General features: G+C 41.6%; 2 protein-coding genes across 5 annotated transcripts in view; one reads left to right on the top strand and one right to left on the bottom strand.

Annotated features, from left to right (window-relative positions):
• The first annotated feature begins 99 nt into the window (after nt 1–99).
• On the top strand, nt 100–8900 carry LOC112158546 (toll-like receptor 5). The gene is made up of 5 exons (XM_024291990.2): nt 100–502; nt 1187–1241; nt 1566–3846; nt 5577–5665; nt 5850–8900. Exons 2-5 carry the CDS (start codon nt 1197–1199, stop codon nt 6102–6104), a joined length of 2670 nt encoding a protein of 889 aa, XP_024147758.1. The 5' UTR covers nt 100–502; nt 1187–1196; the 3' UTR covers nt 6105–8900.
• A 952-nt stretch (nt 8901–9852) lies between these two features.
• Nucleotides 9853–14692, bottom strand: part of disp1 (dispatched homolog 1 (Drosophila)) — a 57951-nt gene continuing 53111 nt past the window's right edge. For all 4 annotated transcript variants that reach the window (XM_024291350.2, XM_024291349.2, XM_024291352.2 and 1 more), the window contains 3 exons: nt 13103–14692; nt 12759–13022; nt 9853–12688 (listed from right to left, as the gene is read on the bottom strand). In XM_024291350.2, the coding sequence (XP_024147118.1) occupies nt 10976–12688; nt 12759–13022; nt 13103–14692 (3567 nt within the window). In that variant the 3' untranslated portion in view covers nt 9853–10975. The remainder of the gene's footprint in view (nt 12689–12758; nt 13023–13102) is intronic.

Below are 14692 nucleotides of genomic sequence, written 5' to 3' on the forward strand. Positions count from 1 at the left end.
ATTGGATCAAACGAATAAAAAAATAAATTGAAACAAAACACACAAAACATGATTTTAAACTTCTCTGTTTAACATGGTCTCTAATATGTTTGTGAATTAGAGGAAAATGTTATCAAAATGTTTTATTTTTTTTATTAATTCTTTTATTTAACTAATGTTTCTGCATTAATGTGATTTGAGAAATAAATTTAAAAAAAAAGAAAAAATTATAACATTTTCTGTACTTGTCACAGCACGTGTGTGTATGGGTGGGTATGTGTGTGCGCGCGCGCAGCGGGACGTGCGTAAAGCTCCACAGAGGGAGGAGAAGACTCCGGAAAACGGCTCAACAACTTGACAGAGTGGTGCTAATCTGAAAAAGGGAAAACGAATGTTGTAATCTGGGAAATGACGACATCCTTGTTGTGACAGAGCGACAGAAATGGACAGTCCTTCACGTTTTAACCGCTCTGAGGTAAAGCAAAGAGTTGTCGAGGAAAGTTTTCGGGATTCAGCGGCTCAGGTTAGTTTTTTTTTTCTTGCTTTCACTGTAAAAGCACAGATTTCAATTACAAAAACGCGCACTATACCCCGACAGATTCACTTTATCTCTACAGTATTTTATCGGGTTTTGTTTGTGATTTAAAAGACTTCCATAACTTCCACACTGTCACGTTGTGGATTAAACTTTCTAAAAGTTTAACAGTTATTTTATTTTGAAAATTCTCAAAGAAAAAGCTCAGGGAATTCAACATACTATTGCAGGTGAAACCTCTAAAATGTTTTCAAAGCTAAAGATTCAGGTCCATTCTAACCTTCTGAATTTTATTTATTTTTTTACTTAAGGAAAACAATTTCATGATTTTGCCTTCAAAATAAAGTGTAGGAACTATTGCAACACAAACTATTGATATCCTGAACCAGTCAGGAGGACAAACACAACCTGGCTCTGTTTGCAGATCCATGATTCATTAAAAACGTTAAACATGCTCAAACAGGGCTAAAACCCACAGTCCTGCAGCAGTTCATTGTTATCTCCAGGTAAACAAATATTCAAAGACCGCTTTATCGGCTGCAGCACAGAACCACAGACCCTCTGAAGTTAAACCTTTTTTTTTTTAGGTTTTTGTAACAGGTGTTTGCACAACTGACTAATGTAATAGTGTTGCATCTGTCAGTTGTTGCTAATTTGACTGTTTTTGTCTAGTGAGGACACCATGTGGACATTGTTTCTTCAACTGGTCAGCTTCAGCTGCCTGCAGGTACGGAAAGCCATTTTAATTATGACGTACCCAGAAGGTTAACCAGACTTCACTATAGTGGGGCCGGTCAAGTCAAAATGTCTGAAAAATCCTGCAGTTTATCATACAAGTAGTAGTAGTGTATCGTAGAACTCCCTGTCACAGTAAAGCCACCTGAAAAATCAAATGTGGTGGTATATTTTCACGATGATTGACATAACCTCACCAAAATACACACACTGGTCACTTTATTAGGGACACCTTTCCAACTGGACAGCTACATACAAATGTATTTGTGTTTACATTTTCAAGAACGGATGAATAATCGAACCCTCTGACACACAGGTGGCAGTGGGTTACAAACCGTGCAGCTACATGGGACTACAGGTGTACTGTGGCTCACGAGATTACCAATGGGTTCCGTCCTTGCCTTCCAGCATCACCCACCTCTACCTGCAGCAAAACAATATCAGGGAGATCAACAGCTCATCTTTTAGAGACTACAAAGAGCTGCAGTTTTTGGACCTTGGCAGCCAAAAGGGAACCCTGACTATCAGAGAAAAGTCTTTTGTTCACCAAAAGAATCTGGTAACATTGATTCTCGGTTCTAATCTTAACCTTCAGCTGGAACCAAAGTCCTTTCAAGGTCTGTCCAATTTACAGCAGCTGTTTCTGGACTACTGCGATTTGACAGACTCCATTTTGTCAGACAGCTATTTGGAACCTCTCCTGTCCTTGGAAGCTCTCAACCTTTTTGGTAACAAAATAGTCAAACTCCAACCAGGTCTTTTCTTCTCAAATCTGACACATTTCACATATCTTGACCTCAAACTGAACTGGATTGAAAAAATATGTGAAGAAGACTTAGTTGGTTTCAGGGGTAAGAAATTTTCCTACCTGACCTTGCATTCTAACAAAATAAGTCGGAAGATTATGAACTGGACAACCTGTGGAAATCCGTTCAAAGGGGTATCCTTTGGAACTCTAGATTTATCTAGCAATGGTTTTGATTTGGAGAAAACAAAGCAGTTTTTCCAAGCAATTCGTGGCACTCAAATTGATCGCCTGATATACTCCGGTGGCTTAGGAAAAGGCTTTTCGTTTAACAACTTTCTTGATCCAAATGAGAGTACATTTCAGGGACTCCAGGATAGTTCGTTGGCGATATTTGAAATCGCAGGAAATCGGATTTTTGCCTTGTTAGGGGGCGTCTTTAGAGCTTTAAAGGATGTGATGCTCATTGACATTTCTCGCAATAAAATTAATCAGATCAACAAAAATGCCTTTGGGGGACTTGAGGGACATTTGAAAAAACTCAACCTCTCATTGAATCTTTTAGGAGAAATTTATTCAGACACATTCAGGGGGCTGAAGGAGCTTATCATGCTGGATTTGTCCTACAACCACATTGGTGTGTTAGGACACCAGGCTTTCAGTGATCTCCCCAAACTGCAAGAGTTAGATTTAACTGGAAACTCCCTCAGAAATTTGGGTTTTCCAGCGCTTTTACCAAATCTGAACTTTCTTTTCTTGGAAGACAATCGCTTGACTACTCTTAGCAGCATCCTCGATTTAGGAAATACCAGTTCCTACATAGACATAACTGGCAACAGATTGACAAACATGGAGGATATCTATGTTCTCCTAACCCATTTCAGCCGTCTTCGACAATTGTACTTTGGTGGTAACTACATCAAATGGTGCAACTTTAATGAGGAAAGTGTAATACCCCATGAGAACAATTTACTGATCCTGGATCTTCATGGGAGCTATCTCCAAATCATTTGGGGAGAAGGGAAATGTTTGGATCTGTTTGACCATCTTAGCAAGTTGCTCAAATTAGTTTTAAGCTTCAATTCCCTAAAAGTTCTCCCACCGGGGATTTTCCTTGGGCTCACTTCGATAGTTGATATTGACCTTTCATTCAATTCCTTGACCTATCTGGAGACAGACGTCTTTCCGACCAGCCTTGAAGTACTCCGCCTCTCAAACAACTTCCTAGCCACCCCTGATCCAAAAGTCTTCCAGTCCCTTACCTTTCTTGGCTTGTCAGGAAATCCGTTCTACTGTGATTGTTCTCTGGAGAGTTTTCTACAGTGGCTGAATGTGACCAATGTGACCTTTTTTAGTCCGGTTGAAGAGTACAGATGTGGGTTTCCTGCCACGGTCTATAACCTGCCTCTGCTGGAATATGTCACCATGATTGAGCCATGTGAGGAGGATGATGAAAAGATCGTTGCAGCTCTTAAATTTTCCCTTTTCGTCCTTTCTGCTACAATTGTCCTCAGTGTCACACTCGGTGGGCTTATTTACGCCCGTCTCAGAGGTCAGATATTCATTATCTACAAGAACATGATCAACGTGGTTTATGAGGGCCCCAAACCGACACCCGTGGAAAACAACCCGCAGTTTGATGCCTTCCTCTGCTTCAGCAACAGTGACTACAAGTGGGTGGAGGAAGCTCTGCTAAAAAAGCTGGACGACCAGTTTTCAGAGAAGAACTCCTTCCGCTGTTGTTTTGAGGCCAGAGACTTTCTTCCTGGGGAGGACCACCTCTCAAACATCAGAGATGCGATCTGGGGCAGCAAAAAGACCATTTGCATCGTCTCAAAGCAGTTTCTTAAAGGTAATATTTTCTGATGTCTAAACTTTAAGACCATATTTAACAGATGTTGTTTTACTGCAAATCGGGGGATGTTTTTTTTTTTGACATATTATGTTCCCCCTCCGATCATCATTTCCCATCATGCCCTTGTTTTCTTTCTCTCCTGGTAGCTTACAGCCCCTCACAACCCCAATCTAACATTAGCGGAGCAACAAAAATGATTTGCAATATTGTAGCTATCCAGCTGTACAGTTTTGAGCCAGATTCGTAGCGGTTCAAATCCCGGACGAGCCCCCACTTATGTCCCCAACCCTTTTCCAAAACGAGAAGGGTTAGGTTGTCTTTTGAATATTGCCTCTTGAGATTTCACCAGCCCGCTTCCTAATCCTGGACTGGTACAGGTCCTGGATGGAGGGAAGGTCAGAACAAGGTCTCTGTAGACCTGATGGTTCTCTGTCGTCTGCCCCTGTGGTTGCAATTGAATAAAGAAATACTCAGCAGTGCAATTTTAATCTTAATTTTCTTTACACATGTCCTGTCCTCCATCATCAGAAAAACACAATTTTTATTAGAGTGGATCTTTAGGAGAAAAGAGAAGTATTTCTCAACACCCATATTTAGCAACAAGTTGGGCAGAAGTGAAAATTAAACGATTTTCTCCAAAGTTGTATACCTGCTTTCTTGTAGTAACAATTTTCTGCTGCAATGATGCAGGATTTTGACTTGAACCTTGAACTTTACTTGACCTAATTCACAAGCATGTCTGTCTGTTCTGATAATGAAGGACATTTATAAAGAAAATTAAGCTTTAAGTTGCATTTATGAGTATTTATTTATTCAAAAATGTTTGTGAATCAGGAGCAGACAAAATAATGCAGTTTGAAGAAGATTATGCTTGTGACAGGAAATATCCTGGGCAGTCCACCAGCTCCCTAATCTGAGCTCTCAGCAACAGGAAGGAGGTGTTAGTTTTATGTCAGGGTGTGCCCATAACTCAAAAGTGAATTTTTAATGAACTCCTTTTGCTTTGCTGAAACTATGTCCCCCAAAAACATCATAGTTTTGTTCTTTTTGCTAAAAACTGCATAATCATATTTAAAAGATCACTGGAAACACCTTTAAAACAGATCTTAAACTCCATAGAGAATTTAATCTTTCAATATCCTTTTCTTAAACTTTTTAAAAAGTTACTTTTTATCTTTAGAATTTGGGTCTGCAACCTTTTTGGTGGCCCTTAAGCCACATAATAAAGTGTGGATGAAAAATAAAAACAATAATTGAATTATAACAGTGGTATATTTTTCTTTCTATCACAATTTAGCTTTTTTACGTTTGAAAGCAGCATACAAGTTCCTTTCAAAATAAAATACACCCTGTGTCGATTACGATTCTCCTGATTTACTTGCAACTAGAATTATTCTACAATAATATACTTTAAGAACTTTGCCTCCAAGCAGCAACTAGATACTGTTATACAGCAGAACATAAGAATATATGAATTAAGCTTATTTATTAACAGTGGATTAAACATTTTACCATCCATTTGTTTAGTTATCTGACATGTTAAAGATTCAAACATAAATAGAAAAAATATAATTAATAAGCTTATTATTTATTCACATTGTTTGCCTTTTCTTCAAAGCTAAGGATGATAGACTAAAAGAGCTGCTGGGCCTCATGTTGCAGACCCCTGATTTAGATGAATCTAACAGTATGCAAAGCTGACTTATTTTTTTTTTTTTTTTGGGTAGATGGTTGGTGTTTGGAGGCCTTCTCTTTAGCCCAGGGCCGAATGCTGGAGGAACTAACAAACATTTTGATCATGTTGGTGGTTGGGAAGGTGAGTATGGTATAGATAACTTAACAAGTCCAGGCAAAACATTAATTTAGATTTAATATTTTTCCCTTTAATCAAACTTTTCTTTTGTTTGTTGGCCAAACACCAACTTAGCAAAAGAATATGTCACACAAGTAATTTTTAAGCATATCTGGAACTAAAATATTTTACTGTGATGGATTCAAAGATGGCTCACTACCAGTTGATGAAATGCAACGCAGTCAGAGCCTTCGTTCGGACGAGAGAGTACCTGACGTGGCCAGAGGACCCTCAGGACTTGGACTGGTTTTACGAGAAACTCAGCTTGCAGATCCTCAAAGACACCAAGGTGAAGAAGTTTGTGGTGGATGAGCGTGAGGCCGGGAAGCCAGCGAGGGCCGAGCCCCCTCCCGATGGTTTAGAAGACATTCGTCTGGATGATATTGGAGAGGCTGGTGTCTAAACTCCTAAATCTCGTTAACTGTGAAGTTTTACTCTGAAAATCACCATTCGTCCATACTGCAGGTCAGTATGACTTTCTTAATATGGGTCACTGTTAGTTCAAAAACATATATTTAAATGTACTTGACTACTTATTTGTTATTAAGTTGAATGTATGTATATTTAAAAACAAATTGTAAACGTGTGTGGTGTGTAAAGTTGGGAATTTGTTGAGACTTCAGCTTAAATAAGTAAAAAGTCTTGTTTAGTACAGCTGTAAAGGATAGTGTGGTGGAGGAGTCATGGTATGGGATTACTCCTAGTTCAGATAGTATAAACACTGTGAAATTAAGGGTTTAGAAGCTTTTTTGGATGTTTCACATTTTTAAAAATGGCACTCTGTCACTGATAGGACATCACTTTGAATGTTTTACTGATTTTTTTTTTGTGTATTCAATTTTTTTAAGAGCTCTTGAGAATAAGCTTCACTGATGTGAAGACCTGAATTAATTCAATAAAAAAAGACAATGAATGAAGTAGCTTTGGTCAGGTTTTGCAAGCTTATTTTTAGTTAAAACAACTTTTTAAAGTTTAAAAAATAAATTAAACTTTCCTTTTACTAACTGTGACACTCTGTCAAGCACGTCCCTGTTTATTCCTTGTCTGATGAAGGCCTAATTGGCAAAATGGTTCATACATTTCTCTTAATTTTAACAATACTTCCAGCCTCTTACAGGGTACTTTATTTAAAAAAAGGTTGACATTTTTGAGTTTTACTTTATTGATTACAGAAAAATGAAATAAATATAGATCCAGAATGTTTTCTTTTACTGTATGATACTCACAGGGTGGTACTTTTATTGTACCTGCTGTATTTATGTGGTTCGTATAAGCATGCTGCCTACTGTTTTTATACATGTTAAGTTATTGTGTTTCTTGTGGTACTCAACACATGTAAGTACAAGTAAAGTACTTATGTATTGTGTGATTAATGGCATTTACCGTGTGTAACAAGATAGTACAGAAACTATCATAAAAAAAGTTCTGAATTTACTTTCTATGTATCTAGTAAAAAAGTACTATGAAAATACTGCTTAATACCCACCAAGTTTTAGATGGATGATGAACTCCCATAGACTGTATATATTTTTACAGTCTATGTGAACTCCTGATCGTTATGTCCCTATTTTAGCCACTAGGTGGGGTAAGATGTTTGTTTTTCTTTTCCTTCCATGTTAGTTTTGAAAAATCAATTTAATCCCATTGTTTACAGATGAACACAACCTCTTATTTAAAGCTGCAGCGTTTCACTTGCAAATACTATTTGATGTCAGCGGTCATTCCCTCTGTCATCGAAGAGCTTGGTCGGCGAGGTCAAAGGAGGTCCCGCGGTGTCAGCTGCTTTCCTTCCTCATGAGCTGTGTCAGAAAACAGGAAGCCACTGGGCAGCGGACAGCTTCCGGCCTCTTGGCCCCTGCCGCCTCCGTCCTTCCCAGCTTTTATGAGCCACATGCTCTGTGCATTAACAGCGTGGGTCTGCAGGCTCCCATGACTTCTACCCCGTAGACAGTCCATTAACGTGAACACAGTAAAACTAACATCTGTCTAACTCTATCGCTCTGCTGCAGGTAGTTGCTTCCAAACTGACATCATTATTGTTTTATCAGGTTATAAGCTGGTTTCGCTCTTTAGTGTTGGGTAATATTCTCCACTGAATTATGCACACACCTTGAAAATGTTCTTCCCTAAAGTGCAGTTTTTTAGAACTGCATCCAGTGCAGTTTTAGTCAAAACTCAGCAGGTTTAAGCAGTGACCTGCTGGAGCAGAGGATGTCCTCAGAGACTGTCCTGCTAGAACAGACCGGTGCATTCTAGTGGGGTCACATTGGGAGGATGAAGACTGTAAAGTGCTTTGCCAACACTTGGATTAGCAGTGAGGTCTTGGCTGTTCTGAACTGAAGCTCAAGTATTCCATGTTGTGATGAGACGTGCAGAGAGAACTGAAAATTTGTCACAAGAAGGTCAAACAGAAAGCTTGAAAAGGAAACTTATAGTGAATAATATAGACTTGATTTCCTTTGGGATCATTCGTCCGGAAACTGATCAATTTTAAATTCACAGAAATCAGTTGCCTTTATTTAGGTACAACAAATGCTGTATGGATCGTTTCCTGGTCAAGGACAGAGGACTTGTTTTTTTTCTAAACTTTTTGAAGAGATGCTCAATTTTTTGTGTTTTCATTACTAAACATCTTAGAGTCTTGGAAGATGAAATGGTTCTATGAACAGAATATTTAAGCCTTATGAAATGAACCAGGAATCAGAAATCAAGTCGTTGCCCTTACAGGATAAAGTGAGCGTTTACAGAATTTAGTTAAAAAAGACGATTAAAAAACTGATCTTAGTGTATTTTTGTGGTTTTTAACTTTTGCTAAACTGAAGCACCCTCAAAGAGTGTTGTTAAAAAAGAACACAAAAAAGACTTATATGTTTTCATATTCACTTAATAATGTCAGTTTATTGGTAGGTGTATAAAAAAAACTAAGAAAAAATGTTCCAAAATGTTGAGTTTTTGCTTTAGCTTGTATAGAAATCTGTAGTGGAAATGTCAAGAAACATGAAGCCTTTCATAGATAAATCTGTGACAAACTTCTGGATGAAAGGAAAGAACTAATGAGGAAAAAAAAAACCTAAACCTGGCTGACTTCAATAAATCTGTTTCAGCACAGCAGCTCGACTGAAATCTAATTTGCAAAGTGGAAGCAAATGTTTACCTTGTAAACAAGCTCTCCAGCTCTGCGGCTTCTTCAGTTATTTCAGGCCTGTAAATTATACTTGGGAACAGACTCACAGGCTTCAGAGATCGGCCCTCGCGAGGAAATGTAGTAAACTCTCCCCACAGCTAATATTTGACCTCTGTTTAAACAAACAGAATTAAAAGGATGCTCATGCAGCCTTAATGAGGGGTCTGCAGAGAGACTCATCTGTGAGAAGGACGGAACCAAAGAGTTTAGAGGAATAAAAAAGGGTTCTTGAAGGAAACACAAACTGCACCAAAATAAGACTTTTCCTTCCATTCATGAGACCAGTGTGTGTTTTTACCAGCTTTAATGTGGGCGTTTGTTTTGAAGGGTGTAACAAGGATGAGCTCTGTGGTCTTTTTCCTTTCGTGTGTGGGAGGAGGTGTTTGCAAACCTATTCCTGGTTGGTCCAAATCACATATCCACTCTCTGTACGCAGCATCTCAGAAGAAGAAAAACAAAATACAGGAGACTTCTAGTTACAAACCATTTTTTTCAAAAGTTGTTGGAAGGTAGTTCCCAAAATCAGGATTTGTGTATAAAAAACATGCCAACAATCGTGAGAAATCTCCATGTGAAATGTAAAACAAAAAATGTACACTCTAGAACATTAATGGAATATGCCACCTAGTGGCTATTGATTGAATTTTTTTTAATGACGCTTAAACACCAAATTTTTAACATACTGCAACTTTTCAACTGTTAACACAGTCAACAAAATCCCAGTAGAATCTGCTGGAGTTACGATGATTGCGCTAACAATTAAAAAATTACTAAATCAAAGAACAGAAACACTGAAGCTCTGGTGTTAAAGGGTTAAACTTGCATCAATTTAAGATATTTCTTACCACAAAATCAGACTTTTACAGACTGGATTTTTTTGGTCCGAAAAATAATAATCCTTATCTGCAGATCATCCAACAAGATCTACTGATTTGTTTGGCTTTCCCTGGCAGTTGTGCCAATTTTTTATCCCTTTAATTAAAGCTGTGTACCTCAGCAAGTCTGTAAACGCTGAGTGCTTCTGTTAGCTGATGCAATGATGCGATATAATAAAGCCCTACAACATTTCTTCTTTTCATTCCCGCTCGTCCATTTGATGATTTTTACAGTGAAGCTTTTATAGCTGTTTGGGATTCCAAAACTTTACAGTTTGTGATGTTGAAAATGGAGCTCTGATTGGATGACATCACACAAATGGAGATAAAAATCTGTTATTCCTGTGTAAATCACGTCTATACATGCAGACAGCCCGGCTCACGGCACAGGAAGTTTGGGCAACACTCAGACCACTCTGATGAAAACTGTGTTTTTAATGTATTCATGTGATATTTTTCTCCTAATTGACCACAAAATTACATTTCTGAGTATTTCTTTATTCAAATTCTGCAGACGAAAATTGTATTTGTGGTGTAGTTAATATGCTGGGAGGGCCACAACCTGCTTGCTCTTAGCTCTCAGCAATGGAGAGGGGAAAGGGGGGCTGGGTTGCTCAGCTCAAACGGGCCCGCTGGTAATTCTGAGATGAATTTCCAATTAACTATTTACGCTCTGCAGAAACTATCTCCTACAAAACAACTGCTTCTTTTAAAAATTTTGACTAAAAACGTCAAAATCATAATTAAAAGACCACTGGGAACGCCTTGAAAATGGATCAAAAGTGTTTAAATGACCAGCAAGAAGAGGATGTTTATTAGACATTTTAATCAGATAGTCCAGCTCAAATCTGAGACGACTGCACAGTGATGAACGTCGGCATCAGCCTGTGAAATATGTCACACGGTTGGGTTGATCGTGTCTTAAAGTATAAGTGCACAGTTCAAGGCCTTAAGACTTTACTTTGGTGCAAATGGCTGCTGTTTGAATAGGCTTAACACTTAAGTGAGACATGTCTTTATAAATGGATGCATCTTTTTCAGATTTCTTCCACCTGTGGCAACAGCGGTTTGTTGTAAACAGTTAAGGCTTAGTGTTGTGTGTTCAAAACAAGCAGAAAACACTGTAAATAATGCGTCTGTGCTTTTTCAAAAAAATATATTTAGTACCTCTGTCACACCCCATGAACGACTGCACTCTCTAAAGTCAACTTATGGTCAGCATATGCTTTCAGGGGAGGGAACAACTGCAGGTGGAGGCATGCTGGCTTCGTTTTTTGGCACGTGAACTTCTGAAGCTGAGCTGCACTTCACTTTCAACGTCCTGTTAAAACAAGAGAGTTTCTTTGGAGAGGCGGGCGACTCTCCCGTTGAGATCTGTTTGCACCTTTTCCCCACTCTGCGTTCTTGCGTCTCCTGGTTTCCAGGGGTTTTGCAGTCAGTGTGTGTCTGTGTGGAGGACGCAGGACTTTCGGCACGACGGTCGTCGTCCGCTCTGTGCTTTTCCTGGCAGGTTTCTTGTGATACGAGGCACTCCTCTTGAGCTTGTCTCACACCCTTGGCGGGCATACTTTGGCAGCTGCCACAATTGTCATTTTCTTTTGAAGTCTCTGACGCCGGTCCTGAACTTGCATCTTGGCCTGCAGCTGAGGTTATGCATCTCTGTTCTCTGGCTGAAGCAGGTTGCAGATTCGGGGACTGAATACAGAACTTCCTGAGCTGGCAGGCTTGGGCAGACCCTTGTTTAGGAGCCAGTAATCTTCCTTGGGAGCAGTTGTGTAAGTGGGTGTAAGGACAGTGGACATAATGGACATGACACTCCATGTGAGTGAGGACTGGGTCCCGGTTGGATGGTAAGAGGGCGGGGTTTTGCTTGCTTGGGCCGTTTAAAGTGACTGGGAGGAGATGTGGGGTCCCAGAGCAAGAAAGGGGGTCCTGGGGAGCACAGGAGCAGGGGGTCCACTGCTGCAGCAGGTGGGAAGGATCTGCGCAGCTGCAGTTCATGTTTTGAGAGTACTTGCACCTAAACGGCTGTCCAACTTGGTGGCCGTTCTCTTGGCCACTTCTGCCAGTTTCAGAGGTCCTATGGTGGACGTGAGGGAAAGGCGCGGCGTGGTGAGGGGGGACTCCATTGTAGAGCCGAGTGCCCAGCTCCAGCTCTTCTTGGGGTTTATCTTCAGCTTTCTGAGCAGATGCCAGTGGCTCCAGCTCATACTGCTCCACCTCTTTGCTCCGAGAATCTATCTGATATTTTCCCAAGCCAAAGCTCTTCTCTTGGGTCGGGGGTGCTGTTGACGTGCCTTCAGAGAAAGCTGGGCACTGCAGCTTTTTGGGAAGGGGGATTTGTCCGCAGGAGCCTTGCGGCCCCAGGCATCGGCACATACACTGAAAGAAGAAGGTAGCAAAGGCCCAGCTGATGCACATGATCAGCATCATAAAAGTGCCCAGCTGGGTATAAGCTAGAACAGTGGACGGCATCATCATAGCACCGGCAACGAACGTGGTCAAAGCTGCCATGGCGATGGCAGAGCCCATTCGGCTGAGAGAAAAAATGACTTTTCCCTCACGGTCGGGTTCTGGAGCGAGTCTGTAGGCCACGCCGTAGTGGACGGAGAAGTCCACAGAGAGGCCGACAGCAACAGAGATGGTGACAGACTCCAAGACGTTCAACTCCCAGCCCAGAAGCACAAGCGAGCCGACCGTGACGAATATGGTCCCTGCGATTGACAGGATGGCGTAAAGGCTGATGATGATATTCCAGGTGGTTAGCAGCATGACGCTGAAGGCCACCGCCACTGACAGCGCCATGGCAACCAGGGTCCCATCAGAAAGACTGTCTTGAAGGTCATAGAACTCCAGGTTGCTGATAAACCAACCGTTACTAAGGCCAACAGGGGCACTGCGAAGCTCCTCTTTGATCCAGGCATCCACCTAAAACAGAAAGACAAACAATTATTCAAGGCAAAAGCCGTCTAAAATTGACACTAAAATAATGCATTACCTCTCGATAAAACTGGTACATCTTTTCGTAGGCCAGTGTAAAGAGGTAGGTACTCTGGAACTCTAAAACGATGGCCCTGATGGTGTCGTTTATGTCAAATCGAGGCCCGGGAGTCTTGCTGTCGAGGTGGTAGCTTGTACTCCGGTCCAGCTCCATTATAGCTCTCTTGATGCACAACTCAAAAACATCTTGCTTGTATGGGAACGTTGTCTGACTGCAGCATGGGTATACAGAGGCCTCGTCACAATCCTGGTTCTCCATCCACTGTTGAAAATGATGGAAGATTAAACTGATTTCATCAAGGTTAAAGGGTTTGCTTTGCACATTTGCCACACTGGACTGACCTTTTTAAAAGTCTCGATGAAACAGCTGGTGAAGTCTTGCTCCTTCGACTGGAAGGTGAAGCTCTGGTTCCTCAGCTTCTGGCAGAAGTTGAGGATCCACAGTTGAGAGGCGGGGCTGGCTATGTTAAAACTCTTATCCAGCACCAGCTTTCCCTTGTTTTTGGGATTCAGGGGGTCTCCGTTGTCCACAGGACTGACTCCCCAAATGATGGTGATGGGCATGTGGAGGTCCTCGCCGTGATGGACTCTCTCAAACATGAAGAGTTTTTTGTACTCTGCATCGTAGCGCTCGAATGGGTGAGACGAGCGGAACACCTGGAACTCTGCTAACTCCAAGGATGGGAGTTTGATCTTTGGGTTTACGCAAACAACGTACGCCCCACCGACCGTGATGGCTAGGAACCAGAGGAGCCACAGGTATCGCAATTTGATGACGATGCAAGGTAGGACCTTCTCAAAGAAGATCCTCGATGCGTCAGAGACCATAAACAGGCATTTGCTGGCCTTCTGGCAAAGGCCATTCCAAAACACGCGAGAGCAGCAGCTTTGTTGCTGGTGTGACGGTTTTGAACAGGTTAGCATGTTTGGAAGATAGCGTTCGTGTAGCACAACCACAGCAGGAAGCCACGTCACCATGAGGATATAGTTGACTAGAATGGCAGTGCCGGCGTAGACGCCGAAGCAGCGAATGGCAGTGATGTTGCTCACATAGTTGGCATAAAAAGCAGCGGCGGTGGTGAAGCTGGTGACAAACATTGAGAGGGCAGCGTGATGCAGGGTCACGCTGACCGTCTCCGTCAGGTCAGAATGGGGCTTGTCAAATTTAGCATAGTTCCAAACGTCGCAAAGCACAAAGGCGTCATCTGCACCGATGCCAACGAGGATGATGAGGGCGGTGAGGTTCATGAAGGGGAAGAACTCAAAGTTGAAGACCATTCGGTACAGAAAGTAAGATACAATCAGTGAACTGATGATGGCGATTATGGTCATTAGAGTGATAAAAACTGACCGCGTGTAAACACACATGACCAGTAATACGATCCCTATGGCTATGGCAGGGTACACCGTGTCTGTGAGGAGGTAGTCCTGAAACAGGTCGTGCTTTATGCCAAACTCGATACCTGCGATGGTGGTGATGCCATCGGAAGAGTTCCCGTTCTCAAAATTGTCCAGGTAAATGTTCATCATGGACTTCCCTTTCTCTGTGGGGGAGAAGAGCATGCTGTGCTTGAGCACAAGAGGAGGATTCTCCAAGCTCTTGGGACTGAGGAAGTCTTTGTCCACCAAGAAGTGAAGAATTTGGAAGACAGCGTTGTATTTGGTGCACTTTCGAGGCACGCCGCCGCATTTCAGCTGATCTTTCCGCGGTAATGTCATGTCCCAGCAGTCAGGGCCAAGGGTGCCATTATGGTAGAACTTGGAACATGAGCGTAGGATCTTAAGCGTGTGGGATACATCACGTTCTGTGATTTTCTGACAGGACGATCTGTTGGTGAGGACAGCGATGTAATTACCAAGAGTCCAGCTTGGACAGCAGGAGTCGTTGTTCAGGCGCTGACAAAGATTGCAATAGTCACGGTGAGACCGCAC

Source organism: Oryzias melastigma, linkage group LG24, assembly GCF_002922805.2.
Source record: "Oryzias melastigma strain HK-1 linkage group LG24, ASM292280v2, whole genome shotgun sequence".
Taxonomy (NCBI): domain Eukaryota; kingdom Metazoa; phylum Chordata; class Actinopteri; order Beloniformes; family Adrianichthyidae; genus Oryzias; species Oryzias melastigma.

Coding starts and splice junctions, on each gene's coding strand:
- LOC112158546 (XM_024291990.2), top strand. CDS start 1,197: ATGTGGACATTGTTTCTTCAACTGGTCAGCTTCAGCTGCCTGCAG. Junction 3,847..5,576: donor CTCAAAGCAGTTTCTTAAAG/GTAATATTTTCT, acceptor TTTTTTGGGTAG/ATGGTTGGTGTTTGGAGGCC. Junction 5,666..5,849: donor TCATGTTGGTGGTTGGGAAG/GTGAGTATGGTA, acceptor ATGGATTCAAAG/ATGGCTCACTACCAGTTGAT.